Source organism: Anguilla anguilla, chromosome 5, assembly GCF_013347855.1.
Source record: "Anguilla anguilla isolate fAngAng1 chromosome 5, fAngAng1.pri, whole genome shotgun sequence".
In the NCBI taxonomy this organism is placed as follows: domain Eukaryota; kingdom Metazoa; phylum Chordata; class Actinopteri; order Anguilliformes; family Anguillidae; genus Anguilla; species Anguilla anguilla.
The window spans coordinates 57,113,280-57,129,499 of record NC_049205.1 but is presented as its reverse complement, the minus strand read 5'-3'; the positions used below and the strand labels follow the sequence as shown (position 1 = coordinate 57,129,499).

Sequence of the window (16,220 nt, the reverse complement as noted above, 5' to 3'; positions counted from 1 at the left end):
TATTTGTATACTACCAAGATTGCAGACCAATTTCCTGGTTTCCTGGAATCAGAATAAAACTGACAAGAGACGTTGCAGTTCCACTTCTCAGGCGGGGAACACCACCAGACTTTATTTGGAGATGTTATCCCCATCACTGGAGTAACAAAGTATTTCACAGAAACTCCTCCAAGCTTAATCCTTAAATAATATGCCGACGCTGCAGTATTTCATCCAAAGTATTTTTCAGTTCAAGTTCAGGCTAAGGTTAATATCCTACATTCAGAGTTTGGGGGCAGAGGACGTGGTGCAGACTGAAGGATTGTTTAGTTGCACGCAGCCTCATTTTGCCCCACCCGTTTTCCACAGCACGGCAAAGTTAGGATAACTGGACACAGTCTACAGTTTCTATAGGGCCTTCTGAGGGTTGCCAGATTATGAGATCTTTAAAATGTCTGAGCAGAGACGTTTGTGGAAAATGAGGGGGGGGGATTTCACGGGAGATGATGACAGATGGCGGATTTTCAAATGCGACAAAGCAGGAAATGTTTAACACTTGTATGGGGCGAGGGAGCGGTTTTAAGATGTGACGGTTAAGAAGTATCTTTGGGGTGAAAAATCACAAGCGTCTGGCGACACGTAGGCACTGAACACGGGGGCGGAAATGGGGGAGGGGGGGAGGGGATGGTTCTCTGGGAGCAGGGGGGCCAGGTTAGGAGTTGAGATTGAGCTCCTCCTCCACAGGGGCAGAAATGGGGGGGGGATGGTTCTCTGGGAGCGGGGGGGCCAGGTTAGGAGTTGAGATTGAGCTCCTCCTCCTCCTTGGGCGGGGGCCAGCGGGGCCTGGGGGGCTCGTCCTCCCCCGTGTCCTGCTTGTCCTTCTCGGCCTCGATCCAGCTCTGCGGGGCGATCATCTTCTTGGGGCCGTGCGGCGGGGGCCCCAGCAGCGCCTCCATGTCGTCGTAGTTCACCACCTCCCGCTCCAGCAGGGCGTTGGCCAACTGAACACACACACGGGGAGGGGAAGATTAAATTCAAACATCAGCGCTGGCCAACTGAACACACACACGGGGACGGGAGAGTGAGTCTCAGAGACATCAGAGCTGGCCAACTGAACACACACACGGGGAGGGGAAGATTAAATTCAAACATCAGCGCTGGCCAACTGAACACACGCACAGGGAGGGGAAAAAGAGTCTCAAACATCAGCGCTGGCCAACTGAAAAAAATAAATGTTGGCCAAATAAACACGTACCCTGGGGTAAGCATTGCTGCCCAAATGAAAACACAAACTGGGAAATACAGAGTGTGGAGACATTTTGGAATAAGGACACGCATCCAGAAAGACCAATGCAGAGTAACAACAATACCAAACTGGATATGATCAAGGGAAGTTAAGCACTAACCACGATCAGTTTGTCTCGGTTGTCCAGGAGTAATTTCTCAGTGTGTCTATAGGCACGGGCAATCAACAACTTTGCCTCCTGAAAGACAGAAAAACCATCAGCAGAACAGAGGGTGAATCTGCCCATTCCTGCCACTTCAGCTCAATTTTAAGCACATAAATCCTCGTGCTAAACCGAAGAGCAGGCAACGACTGCTTAGAGCAGGGGTCCCCAAACTGTGGTGTCATTTGACGATGTGGTCGCCAGAACATTTTGCGTGAAAGAAAAAAATGTAGCACAATTTAGTCATTTTTTGTCTCTTTAAAATGTGTAAATGTAGGCAACAAACAACCTATAATAAAGCAATGAGTCAGGAGAGGTCATGCTATATCACCAGTATAGTAATGGCTTAAGGGTGTTGTGAGGCACAAGGCGTGTGCGTGGGTAAGGTGTTAGGCTTGCGTAGATTTGTGCTCATTCATTTGATGTTGCCTCAGAAGAAAGTCTGGGAACCCCTGGTTGAGAGATTTTCCCCACAGTCCTGCTTTACGGCAGCAGCAGTGCCACAGCACCGGGCGGCAGGGAGTCACCCACAAGATCCATCTGCTGCTGCAGCCCCTGGCTGAAGGGCCGGCGTCCGATGGCGCCCTCTTCCTCCGTTTCGGGGAACGACACCTGGCCCACGCTGGGCACCATGCCGTACTGCTTCACCATGGAGTAGGCCACGCGCGTCACCTTGCGCAGGTCGTCCTGGGCACCTGGCGGGGGAGCGGAGAGAGGCGTCACACACACACACATACACACACGCACACATGCACGCACACACACACACGCACGCAGACAGACACACATACGCACACACGCACACATACACGTGTGGCGCCAGGGCAACGGGAGCATGGGGGTGGAGAGAAGAGTCTCACACACGCACGCGCACACACACGCACACGCACACACACGCACGCAGACACACAAACGCACACACACACACATACGCGTGGCGCCAGGGCAACGGGAGCATGGGGGTGGAGAGAAGAGTCTCACACACGCACGCGCACACACACGCACACGCACACACACGCACGCAGACACACAAACGCACACACACACACATACGCGTGGCGCCAGGGCAACGGGAGCATGGGGGTGGAGAGAAGAGTCTCACACACGCACGCACACACACATACACACATGCGCCAGGGCTACAGGAGCGCGGGGGGCGGGGCCCAGCGGTGACGGACAGGAGCCTCACCCGTGGTGACCTTGTTGAAGGTGATGGCCTCGGAGGCCCGCCCGCCCAGCGCCATGCACATGCGCTCAAACAGCTGCTCCTTGGTGAAGAGGTACTGGTCCCGCGGCAGGATCTGCGCGAAGCCCAGCGCTGCGTTGGTGCGGGGCGCGATGGACACCTGGAGAGCAGCGTCACACTGCAGGTGAGCCCCCCTCCAGACCTCAGACCGGCTCCATCACTCTAACACAGACAGCACTCTATCCCTCGACTCTATTACTGCTGCTGCACTGCCACAAATGCGCTTCAGTTCAGCTCAGTTTTACATGTACACTGCTTTTTACAGAGACACCGGCACAAACACGCTTAAATAGAAAAGTGTAAATAGAAAAGCAAATTTTAACAAACAGAAAGCAAGCAATTGAGGGAATATATTCATAAATAAAATAAACTCCTGAGGGGGAGGAAAAGCACTCAAAGGGGGGGGCAGAAATCTCAGGAGGAACCTGGCTATAGCGGGGAAGCCCATCCTCCGCTGCCCAGCCCATGAGTGAAATGAATGGTAACAGGGATCCATTAGATTTAGCCTAAACGCTGTGTTACAGGTCACGGTTTCAGCATCAGCCTGTCCAATGGGCACGCAGGCCCTTGTGAGGGTGAGGGTTAGGGTTAGGGTTAGGGTTTTCTCTTTAAGCTACGGCCTGAGTGAGCTCACCTTCATGACTGCCTCGGTGTGCTCCAGGAGCCAGCCCACCAGGGCGTGGCCCGATTCGTGGAACGCCACCACCCTCTGCTCCTCTTTGGACAGGATCTTGCTCTTCTTTACGCTCCCTGCAGGCCCAAGATAAGATTTAGATTTAGACTTGGGAACCTCCACCACTGCCAGGCTGTGGGTCTGGTGCTCACTGCGGTGCGGTCGAGGGCGGTACCTGCGATGACCCTCTCCACCGCGTACTCGAAGCTGAAGGTGTGGATGGACTTGTAGCCCTCCCTGGCGGCGTGCAGCGCGGCCTCGTTGCAGATGTTGGCGATGTCCGCTCCTGCAGAGCGCGAACACCGTGCTCAGTACAACCAAAACCAACCGGACCACACTTTTATTCCTACCACTAACATGCAGGCTAGCTTACAAAGGGGCATAATCAATTGACTTTACAGTGGTCATGTATCACTTTATGTAGAACATGAAATTAAGTAAGAATTTTCTGGAAGGACTGTCCAAATTTCTTAATTGAACCCAGGGAAAGTGTTTTGTCGGACAACCAAAGAACACGAAGCGTATGGTTGGTAAATGCACAGCATGCCCAGCCAAACTTTTTCCTTGACGTTTTCCAGTGAAACATAATGACCAGTGTGAAAGGCAGCTGAACTGTATGGTGTTGTGTAGCAGTCAGTGTGGATGTGATCGTTTCCTTCCTGGGTCAGAGGTCAGGCAGGACCCAGGGTTTATGCACAGCGAAGCGAACAGAGGAAGTGGTTACCACTGAAACCCGGGGTGAGCTCAGCTAGGCGCAGCGAGTAGAAGTCAGCGGGCTGGGACAGTTTCAGGATCTTCAGGTGCTGCTCAAAGATCTCCTTCCTCTCCTTCAGACAGACAGACAGACAGACAGACAGACTCACGGCATTAGCTTCAGGTGCAGTAACACACGCACCTCCTCAATTGCATTAGAAATTGAACCCACATTTTCTTCTATACTATTGTGGAGGCTGCTGTGTGTAAAGATAGAACTGGCACGTCAGGGTGCACCTGCAGGGTGGGGAGATCGATGAATATGTGCCTGTCCAGCCTCCCCGGTCTCATCAGCGCGTTGTCCAAAATGTCCGCTCGGTTGGTGGAAGCCAGGACAATCACGTGGTCTGAAGTGCCCATTCCTGGAAGCAACGAAAACGAAAGCCAAAGAAGTACGGTTTAAACCCCCTTCACAAAAACCATAAAGTGGAGAGGGAAAACTACAGTTGCTCCAAGTACTAAAGAAGCCAGGCCGAGCCCCCCCCCCTCCCCCCTCCCTCAGCTCACCGTCCATCTCCACCAGCAGCTGGTTGAGGGTCTGCTCCTCCTCGGTGTTGGAGAAGGCCGACATGTTGGTGGAGCGCTTCTTGCCCACGGCGTCGATCTCGTCAATGTAGACGATGCAGGGCGCGCGGGCGCGGGCCTCTTTAAACAGGCTTCGGACCCTGGCAGCTCCCAGCCCTACGCACAGAGAAACGGCCCGCTATCATGCGCCAGTGTGCCAGCCCTCAACATCTGCAAAGGCCATGATGACATCACCCACCATCACCCAGCAACTTCATGAGGACACAAATACAACCTTTTTCAGTCAGGAGCCATCTGCCATCTGACAACGACCTAATGATGCCTGGTCAAGATGCCAAATTGTTTTTGATAGGCATTTTTTCAAATTTTCCATGTAAAGTCTACATGGAGGTGTGCTGTAATACTGTCACCAAAATCAGCATTTACTGACCTGAGGACATTTCCTAATTATGTATCAAATGGCTTTCGTAAACAAGACTGTGGCGTTCCCTAGGAGAACAGAAAGGCCCACAAACTCACCCCCAATGACCTCCACGAACTCTGACCCCGCCATGGCCAGGAAGGGGACCTGGGCCTCGGTGGCCACGGCCTTGGCCAGCAGAGTCTTCCCGCAGCCGGGAGGCCCCAGGAGAAGGGAGCCCTTGGGTACTTTGGCCCCCAGCTGGAGATACCTGTCGGGGTTCTCCAACAGAGAAGGGGGGTGGGGGGTTGAGTTGGAGACCATCGGCACTCTGACCTTCATTTCCCAAATTTTCCTCTCGGGCCAGGCTCAGGAGCCACCTGCACCCTCACCTTCAGGTAGTCCACGAACTCCTTGACCTCCATCTTGGCCTCGTGCATTCCCGCCACGTCCTTGAAGCTCACGCCTTTGCCGGACTTCCCGTCCACGATAGTGAAGCGCGCCATTTTCAGTTGGTTCTTTGGGGGGGGGGGGGGGGGGGGGGGGGCGAAAGTGGGAGGAGGAGTGACAGCCAGAATAAGCCTGCCTGCCCAAAGTTGGGAATACCCAAGGGTTATAGGAGGAACTGTGAACCAATCACAGGGCTGTACTTACGAATGCGCTGAATCCGCCTTCTCTGCCCCCCATGCCAGACAGACGAAAAATGTACCAGAGGACAGCCACTCCAATGGCTGCCATGCCCAGGGCATACAGGGCACTGCAACGGCAATGGCAGACGAGCATCAGAACACAGCACACAGAGCATCACAGCACTATCCTTGCCCTGATTCAACCCACAACCTACCCACTGAGCCGCAACAGTTGGAGATCTAAGCAGCAGGCAGGGACCAATCACAGGAGCCCAAACTGATCAGCAGCCCTGATACTAAAAGACTTGGTAGCCAAAACCCTGCAATCAGATGCCCCTTCGTCTCTGGTTGAGGCTATGCCTAATCATGCCTCATCCTGTGGAACTCTCTTTCGTAATATAGACTCAATCTGATTTGTCGCTCCAGGAACATGTGACTCAACGGGACACACCCCTGGAGAAGCACCCTGCAGCTGCTGCGGACACCCCCCCCCCCCCCCCGCCACTCACTTCCCAAAGAACCCGGTGCGTTTGTAGGACACAGGAATTCTGTCCTTGGAGTTGATGTTGAGCTCCTCCTCTGCAGCCCGCAGTTTCTCCTCGAACTTGTCGATGTTGGCCACCTGCATGCGGTACATCAGGGCCATCCTCTGCGCAAAACGGAGAACCGTCCGTTACATCACCCCTGCGATGACATCATCATACGCTACTGCAGCCACTTGGCTCCATCACCGCTACAATGACATCATCATACTCCCCTGCTGGATGTTTGGTCTTATGTTAAATAAATAATGAAGAGCACACATTTTCTGTGAATGTATTCATTTTTTTAAATCCCCAAAGAGCAGGTGGATCATGATGATGTCGGGGGGGAACACACCGGCCTGCCGAAGATGATGGCGCCGGGGTGCAGGTAGATGTCCACGATGTCGCTCTCTGGGACCACCTGCACGCGCGCCACCTCCCCCTTGGCCAGCATCTCGTTGACGAAGTCGTTCCAGGAGATGTTGCCGCCGCTGCTGTTGATGGTGTTGAGCAGGCTCATGATGAGGGCGATGATGAAGAGCATGCGCAGTCGCTCCCGGTACATCTGGTCCTCCCGCTCGCGGCGTTTCTTGTCCTCTGCGACAGCGGAGGGGGGGCGGTAAGCGAGACGCGAGACCGAACGCCTGCCTCTCGACTCCCGCACTCTTACAGAGGACCCAAACCGCCATGCGGCTTTTCTCTTTAAGAGTACACGTTAGGCTTTATCCAGCGTCATCAACGTGGGTTCAAGAGCTAAACGGCCCCACTTTTTGGGCTTTGTTACTTGGGAATGTCACAGTCCAAATTTTAACTTCAGTTGAGACGGACTTCGACTTACCCATTCTGCTAACAAGGAGATAGTCATGTGAGCAAATGCATACTACTTAACTGTGCAATGCTTCACAGAATTCCTTGAGCCAAATGAGATCCACCATCAAGTTATTCAAAGCCAATCCATCATGGGACCACAAATTTTAAACAGCTGGTGCGAACAGATCAGTGTAATAACTGGGTGAGGAGAACGGAATACCTGCCTGACTTTAAACCTCCGTCCTTAGGAAACATTCATGGAAAATTCAGAATTACCCACTAATGACCTGCCCATAGTCAGCACTGACAAGGCCAGGACTGCATTGCGAGTTTTGGAAGAGCTCCATAATTCCACCATGTGTCCAAAAGTAAAACCCTAATAAAATTAAGTCCATATACTTATTTTTCCTTTTTGTTTACCTTCATCTTCCTCTGGGGATTTTCCTTTAGGTCCGTCCCTCTTGTTTCTGTCTTGCTTGGACTGGGAAGTGCTGAAGTAGTTAATGGAACCTAAAAGAACATGTATTCAATCATGAGCACACCGCACACAAGCCTTCCCTGAGCGAAAATGTCGCCGCAAGTTAACAATTAAAAAAAAAAATGCCAATAGTATCACACATAAGCTTATACATAAATGACCGCAAGCTTACCCAAAATATTCCATATTCCAAATGGGTTTTTGACCAGCTGGTTTTTAAATAAGGTTTTGCTGATCGCAAGCAACATTGGGCTAGGTGGCTGGTGCAAGACTTGCTGCAAGAGAATTGTTATAATCATAAAAAAGCAAAAGCACACCAGGTTCGTAAAGATGAAACTTCATTTTTGTACGTCATTTTAGCTGTGAGCTACTTGCACTCCGTTAGCTTGTGACACGCAAAGGCAGTTGGTAATTTCCATGATATCCTAGCTCATTCACTACCCTGTATTGACATCGGTATTGGCTTATAAGTCAAATATTATTCAAACTTAAACGCTTTAGTATCCAAAACTAGCTGGATAAAGCGTATGGTATGGAACCAAGCAGCGAGCAGCTATAACGTTAACGTTACCTGTATAATTCCAGTATTGAGGCCACGAAGTTGTTGCTTTGAAAACGACTGTGAGGAACATACATATCTGGAAAGTTTACAGTTTACGCAGATGGTATCAAAAGCCGTGCATTGCGCCGTTTTCCTGGTAGTGGTAAAGACGCTGGTATTTCCCAAGTGTCGGCTTTTGTTGTTTTGTAAAGAAGTCCAAATTGACCTGCTCCTGAGATTCCTGCACGATTTTCTGTTCAGCTGCAAAAGTAATGCAGCCATTTTCAGATGTAGCTATTATGCTTTCAAGCAGCAAACTGGCTAACTAACATAATATTATGTTATGATACTATGGCAAGACATGACGCCGAATACACTGTAAATCATTTCGCTGTCTTAGATCGCGCAAGTTAACGTCCAGTTAAAAAATATTAGTGTAACCTACTGGAAAGCTTCTGCTAGGTAATTGTTATTCAACCTCAAACTGATCCCTCCCACTAATGAACTTTCACCTTTGGCTTAACGCTCACACCATAAATGCAAACATAAATATATATGCACGACTAAATTAATTTTATGGATAGCCATTAACTTGAATAGTTTTAAATACTATCGTATACTCTTTACTTATTTTAAAGGACAGAAAATTACTTGGCAACCTTTAACCTGCATGATGTCATCAATACGTGCCGCAAGTAGTGTGAATTTCGTAAGAACCCGCTCTATCTTAAATAAATAAATAGCAAGGAACAAATGCCATGGGATGGCAATAACAACATCTATACTGTACATTCTGTAAACAGTATGCATTTTATTTAACCAAACAGTTATTTGAATAAAATGAATATTAATGCATATTTTGGTATGGAAAACCAACGTATTAATATTTTTGTTTTGTCTCATAAAACAACAACAAACACCAATTTGTGCGGCCAGCCTACATTTCAGTTGAATTTAGCTACTAATCATTTTCAGCAGCACCGGTAGACAGATAGGTAACGTCAGCGTAAACATTTTTAAGATTCCGTTTGTCTGCGCCACACATGCAGGCTGCAGCATATCCGGCAGAGAGCGCTATTTACAAAAGTTAATCAATCCCGAGCTTCCGATAAGTGTGGTGACATGTATTGACGACTAACGTCATATTTGTCTTGAATAATATTGTATATTAATTGTTGACAAGGAAGTGTATCGGTTTTTAATACGGTTTCCTCCAGATGTTTCTCCTATTCTCTTTTTAACTCCAAGCAGGTTTATGGATTCTAAGACTAATCTAAGCGTTGCTTTTGAGTAGCCTACTTCATTAAAAATCGGTATATTTGCAATTCGGTTACATTACATGCAATTAATTATAGAAGAAATATTGGGGGTTGATCTCAACTATATATTTATTGTTAATAATTGAGATTTACATATTAAGTGCACAACCGAATGTTACAAAAACAAAATAACGTAGACCTAGGCCTAAATATAAACAAATCACCTGCTTGTGTAATACTTTTTAATTTGTGTGTGCAACATGTAGCTATATTTTTCGGGACAGTAGGTTCACATTGTAATATGCACAGTATGCGTAATTAAACATTTTACACTGCTATTTGCTACAGTAGACTAACCGTGTGAACACTGGAGACGGGGTGTCCAATTGGTTTGAGTAATTTAAATGTTCTTATCAAAATTTGCGCCGTGTAGCTGGCAATTGATGTGAAAAGTGTGAATAAACTAGAAATATGCCTCTGCGGACCTCCATTGACTTTGCCATGTGATAAAATAGGCTACAGGCTACCCGACGCGTTCAGCAGATACGCTGTTTCACGACAAAATAATAAAACATACTTCGCTGTGAGCTGCACTCATAAGAAAGTACATTCCTTTTCCACCGCGAAGAAGTTGTTGCAGAAACATTTAACTCGCATAATTACTCTCGTGAACCATCATGAGCATTTTTGAAATATGGACTTTTCATTTATAGTATTGGGGGTAATCAAAACACAGTCTATGTTTTGTCGTCACATTAGTGGTAATCTAAATAGGCCAATAAACACAGAATCGCCAACTTCAGGGTCCAACCAATTATATATATTCTCTCATCTTCGTCCTGGCGATGCGCTGCTGGCCACATGTCTAACCTATACAAAACCTCTAAGCGTTCTCCATTTCCTCTGCTTAGTGCTCCAGCTCTCTAATGGAGATCGGGTCCATGCTGTGAAACTGTAGTGCTCCGGTACCATGTTGGCTCCAGAGCGACACTACTGTTGTAAAATGTGCGCGCCACCTCCTGAGCCAGAATGGCGTTAACTTCGTACGCGCACAAAATAGAAACCGCCTACATTCAGTGGCCAATCACATCCCATGTTTCAAAACGACTCATTCCCTTTTCGTCAGCAACGCAGTCCAAGTCAAAGGCCGCCTGGAAACGGTTCGTAAGGAGTGGGACAGAGAGGATTAAAGTAAAAACTAAACATTGCAGAATACTGGTAAATCAAAACAAGCCTTCAGAAACAGACCTTCAACAAACAATAATGCTTGGGAAGACGTGGATCGCCTAAAACCTTTGGTAAACTTGACTGTTGGAGGAGTCTAAAGATTTTTGTTTCGATCTGGGGTACACGGGAATTTGGAGCAGCCGTTCTTGTGTTTGAGATGTGTGCCGCTTTCGTCGGATGTTTCCGAACTGCAGTCTGTTGAGCTGCAAGGCCTCGGATTGGAGTATTGACCATAAAAAAGTGGACGCAATTCAGATTTGGCTAAAGGTAAGATACATTTTCCTAGTCGCTGTCTCTATAGCACAGTTGCAAGCATAACAACCTAATGCCCAAACTTGTGTTCTTGAATGTAACTTTGCTTTAGCTAAACAACGTTAGTTAACTAGCTGAATAGCTAGCTAGCATTGCAGACGAGCTCTTAAACGGTAGTCTGTCCAACAAGCTAACGACGGTCGCAAGCCAGAAAGCTGCCTATTTTTGGCCTGCCGTAGTAACATAATTTATCTAGCTAGCAAGAGTAAGTACGATAATTTCACGTTAGGCAAAGTGGGAATGAATCTGAATATATTTAAAGAACCAGCTACGCCAGTTAGTCAGCGTCGTGCTTAACGTTACTATCGAGTTCATAGGATCTGCAACCTGCGGATAGGTAGCACCGAGGCAGTTAATTTTGTGATATCAGTTGTTTTGCATGTTATGATGCTGCGCATCTGCCTATTTTGTTCGTTGTAGATGTGGCTATATCTAGATTGCTACCTAGGTTTCCCGGTTTTAAGATGGTTGGTCAGCTTGTCTAACCTTTTTACTGTGCACACCCAACGTTTGAGTGCAAATGAGCGTGTTTGGGAAAAATAACACCCAGACCAGCAGTTTTTGGTTGCACATGTTGGTGGTATAACATTATATAGCAACATTTTTCAAAATAACATCCAGACCAGCAGTTTTTGGTTGCACATGTTGGTGGTATAACATTATATAGCAACATTTTTCAAAATCATATTTGATTTCTGCCAAATATTTCCTTGAAATATATTTTATGGTTGCATAAACAGTTCTATCCTCAGTTAATGTGGCTGATAAATTAGGCTAGGTAGGTATGCAGATAACATTTGGCAGTGTTTTGAGAACGGTGTTCATAGTTGGATATCTGACGGGAAAATGCCAAACACGGATGCAATGGCGATGGCAGTGAAGCAGTGCAGTGAACTGTGTTTGTGAAATCATAATGCTATATGGTGCAGTCGCCTGTGCTTTCGATTGCTCCACGAAGCAGAAAATTCATTCTGGGGTCGGGTTGTAGTTTCTCGTTGTTGCAGAAGCATTTTGTTTGTTGACGGTTCACTGGATGGTCCTTTAATGTTCTACGTTAGATGAATAACATAACTGGTTTGCTCTTGAATGGTACAAGAGAACTAACCATCTAAGTTTAACCGCCGTTTCCTTATGTTGTTGTTGGTACGAGTGACTGTCTTAAATTGATCAACGTTAGTTGAACTATTACATTTGCGTAAAACGCATTATTTGCGAACAGGATGCAGCAGTACTCTGGGTGGAGTGGCTTGGGCTCACACCACATATAGGAAGGCCATTGAGAGTAATTGAGGAAATGGATGCAGAAAATCAAAGAGAGCGATGCTATCTAAACCAACCGACCTCCTGTGTGACGGGGTCTTAAATCCGGCACGGGCTATTCGAGCTTTTGAAGGCACTGCGCCCTGCTGAGATCAAAATATCTGCCTGCATCACAGTTGTTGGACGGTTCTTTACCAAATCGGGCATGGATTAACGCATGATGCGCGGAGGCGGGGGAGGCTCACGTGCGGTGGTGTATTGGTGCAGTGTCAACACCGGGGGAACTCTGCAGCGTATCTGTGGCTCTTCCTACGCGAGATACTGATACGTGGAGTAGCACTGATATTCACTGCAGACAAACATATCAAGCAAAACGTGTCGTGGTTTCGTAACGATTGCTGGTCAGTTCCGCTTTGTAAACTCGTAATTTCACGTCTGTTTTTTCGTTCGGTTATTTTGCAACATCTTCCTTCCTGGTTTCAGAGCTATGGGCAAACAGATTCATGTGAAGTTGTGAAAACGAGGTTAGGTTTGGAAATATGAGAGAACGTGGTCTCTCTGGTAAGTTTTCACACAGTCATTGACAAACAATTGCCAAAGCACCAGCCACTTTCTATAATCATCCTAGTGGTTTAGCTTTTTAACTGTAAACCTCTCTCAGCTGGGACATGTTTGGCTTTCACTACATGACCCTTAGTCTTCAGTACCTAGACATCTACATTTTATGTCTAGACCAGGGGGAAATGCGAACCTAATGCAGGTTTTGTTTTGGGAATAGTGGGGGGTCTCTGTGACCTAATCGATGGGGTGATGTTTTTTTTGGCAGTCGTTGAGCCAGAAGAGGCACTGGCTGTGTCCTGGGACTGAGGCTCCTGCGAGCCTCCATTTGATTAGCTCAGATTGGGTGTCCTTCAGCACTTCGCCCCAGGGCATGTGCCCGAGACAGGAAATGGTGATGTCAGGTCACGGGAGCTCACTGGAGCTGCGTTACTGGAGGCTCATTTCCTGCTGCAGGGCCGCTTTCTAGACTTCCCATCATGTGCCTCGGCTCTGGCCCAGTCGTGGGAGACTGGAGTGGCTCGGGGGGTGGGGGATGGGGGGGGGAAGGTCTGGGGGGGGGTAGGCGGGGGCACAGTAGGACTTTTGTCCCGGGTCAAAATCCCCCCCCTGGAACGCAGGACCAGGCCATATCGTCTTCATACGCGGCTTTCTCCGCCCTCCTCAGGAGCTCTGTAACAAGACGCCGTGCAGAGAGGGGGAGGGAAACCTAAGCTGGCGTCACAAAACAATGGCGGGCCTTCACGGAGCCGGAATGGCGGCGGCGTCCTCTCGGGGGGAATCCAGTCCGTCTTTGGCGGTGACCGCATGGCGGCGGCTAGCCGGGCGCTAACGGGCTCCCTTTGGAGCTTGTCTTCGGTGGCTAGGAAAATCCGCAGGTTCGGGTCGAGGCCGGCTGCGGTCGGCGTGCTTATCTGCGAGCATTTTTGGCGGGATAGTTAATCTGCGTCCCCCCCCCCCCCCCCTTTGGTGGGCTGCGCTGACGTCAGTCTGCCGGGTGGCGCAGCAGGCGCTGCTTCACTCGCTTTGGGGTTTCTGGTGTTTCCGTGTTACTTATCCAGCAACGTGCCCACGTGTTACTCGCTCCGGCAGGTGACCCACGTGTGAAACCGCAGCTTGTCTGCGCTCTGTGTGAGCAGGCCCAAGTCCAGAGGTGTGCGTGCATGTGTGTGTGCATGTGTGTTGGGGTGTGCGGTCAAGTGCAGGTTGTGTTGTTTCATTGCATGTTCAAGAGTTTTCATTGGCGTGTGTGTGTGTGTTGGGCTTTACGGTGAAGTGCAGGTTGTGTTGGTTCATTCATTGGGTGTTCAGGACTTTACACTGGTGTTTTTCCCAAAGTTGAAAAATTTAGGCGCACGGTAATTGGTGGACGTGTTCCTAAATTATTTTTCCGGTTAGCACACATCAGTTTTCAGGAGGAAATGCTCCTAAAACGGGAGCACTGCAGAGCCCTGGTGTGTTTTGGTACCGGTGAGGGGAAGCCAGTGTCTTTCTCTGCCCCCTCTTAGCCCAGCGTTCACCGTGGCGATCGAGCCGTGGACGGATCAATGCCGCTGATACCTTTGAGTCAAACGCGCGCTCTTTAGTATTTCTGCAGCTGCAGACCCCAGCAATGGGTCATAGCAGTGTCAGGGAAGTCATGATGTCATGTGCTGCTTTGTAGCCGTTGAAAGGCTAACCGCACTGTTGGGTTTTATTTGAATCACATACTTAAAGAGGTCAGTGTTTTCCAGGCTTAGACCCAACCCCCACACCCTTTGGTTGCGTGCCACAGTATGTGTATTAGCCTAATTCCGTCTTCGCACTGAGTGTATAAGGCTTGTTCCCTGACCCCACTGTGATGGTGTGTGTAAGACTAATTCCCTGTCCCCACAGTGTGTGCAATGTTATGTTCACATGGATCAGAGTCGTGAACGACAAACCGGACGTCATTTTAGTGGACGAGAGCACAACGGTAAAATTAGGTTAGGGCGGCAAAGCAAGCGCAATCATCCTTTTTTCTATCCATGCTGAAAGTGGCCTGTATTATAGCAAAATCTCCGAGCCGCGTCACCATAGCAACGTGCATTTTAGTTGCTGTCGTGCCGTCCTGCCTTTTCTCTCTCTGTACTGTCCCCAAAGATCTGCTCTGCTATCTATCGTCAAACGTGATCCGTGTGAGAGTGGTGTACGGTTGATTCTCGGTCCTCACTGTGTGTGTTAAGTCTGATTTCCTTTCCCCACAGTGTGGAAGGCAGATTTTCTGTCCTGACGGTTAGTAGGACTGTTTTCGTGTCCCCACAGTGCATGTAAACCTGGTTCCCTGTCCCCACTGTGTGTGTAAGGCTGTGTTCCCTGTCCTCCCTGTGTGTGTAAACCTAGCTCCCTGTCCCCACTATGTGCGTAAGGCTGTGTTCCCTGTCCTCGCTGTGTGTGTATGGCTGTGTTCCCTGTCCTCCCTGTGTGTGTAAACCTAGCTCCCTGTCCCCACTATGTGTGTATGGCTGGTTCCCTGTCCTCGCTGTGTGTGTATGGCTGGTTCCCTGTCCTCGCTGTGTGTGTAAGGCTGGTTCCCTGTCCTCGCTGTGTGTGTATGGCTGGTTCCCTGTCCTCGCTGTGTGTGTATGGCTGGTTCCCTGTCCTCGCTGTGTGTGTAAGGCTGGCTCCCTGTCCCCACAATGTGTGTATGACTGGTTCCCTGTCCTCGCTGTGTGTGTATGGCTGGTTCCCTGTCCTCGCTGTGTGTGTATGGCTGTTTCCCCATCTGCCTGTCTCTCTGTTTTTATGGGTAATGGGGCTCCTGCTTTTCTTTCTCCGTCAGAGGAAAAAAAAATCTTTTATGCCCGGGGCCTTGTGCTTCTCACTCTCCACGGACAGCTGAGAGCCATTCAGCCCCCTTTGAAATGTGCCCCTCCCCCTCCCTTTTAAGAACAGAATGGCAGCAACTCCTCCATGTTATCCTTCCCTGGGCCTAGGGGTCAGGATTTGTGGGGTGGGAGGGGGGCGTGTTAATCACAGTAGGCTCTAGTGTTTCGGCTGCTCTGGGATTCAGATTCTGTTTGTGTCTTGCGCTGCAGTATTTCTGAAAACCTGGCATTGTACCCCTCTGCTACGTGGAGGGAAAGGTTCTTGTTTGTAGCATTTGTTTTCCAGCCTGCTTCTTTTTGGTGGAACATTTTTTTTTTTTGGTGTAATAGTTTTTCTGTTGGAAGGAAATCTGGAGCCACGCCCCTGAGCGTTTGCTAGTCTTTCAGCTGAAGGAGGGAAGAGATGATTAATTGAAAAAGCTGTAACGCGCTTACGTGCTCAGCCGAGCATGGGAGAGTAGACCTGTCATTCCTCTCCTGGTTCCTGCAGCGCTGTTTACTCGCTGGCTCTTTACCATGTGTTCCGGCTGGCTGTGGTGGCAGTTTGAGGCGGGGAGGCCTGCTTGCGTCCACAGCGAGTGCCTGTGTTAGCGTAGCACGATAGCGTCGTGTAGCGTAGCGTGACACGGCGTGTGGTGTGTGGTGGCAGAGGTCGTTCCGGCGTGGGGCGGCGTGGGTAGCGTGAGGAGATCTGAGAGAGGGGAGCCAATCATATCAAGGCCACGGGATCGAATACGCACATTTCATTAGAC

The 16,220-nt window shown here is 49.0% G+C and overlaps 2 protein-coding genes across 2 annotated transcripts in view; one reads left to right on the top strand and one right to left on the bottom strand.

The window, feature by feature from the left end:
* Positions 1-75: 75 nt before the first annotated feature.
* On the bottom strand, positions 76-8,496 carry spg7 (SPG7 matrix AAA peptidase subunit, paraplegin). Its single transcript, XM_035419283.1, has 17 exons — positions 8,037-8,496; positions 7,638-7,740; positions 7,408-7,497; positions 6,533-6,774; positions 6,163-6,302; positions 5,679-5,781; positions 5,417-5,542; positions 5,144-5,306; positions 4,607-4,780; positions 4,337-4,461; positions 4,071-4,173; positions 3,522-3,632; positions 3,308-3,423; positions 2,617-2,773; positions 1,959-2,122; positions 1,386-1,463; positions 76-980 (listed from the first exon to the last, which is right to left on the bottom strand). Exons 1-17 carry the CDS (start codon positions 8,286-8,288, stop codon positions 771-773), a joined length of 2,457 nt encoding a protein of 818 aa, XP_035275174.1. The 5' UTR covers positions 8,289-8,496; the 3' UTR covers positions 76-770.
* A 1,890-nt stretch (positions 8,497-10,386) lies between these two features.
* Positions 10,387-16,220, top strand: part of ankrd11 (ankyrin repeat domain 11) — a 109,551-nt gene continuing 103,717 nt past the window's right edge. The window contains exon 1 of the mRNA XM_035417338.1: positions 10,387-10,759. The gene's annotated coding sequence lies outside the window, so the exon portion shown is untranslated. The remainder of the gene's footprint in view (positions 10,760-16,220) is intronic.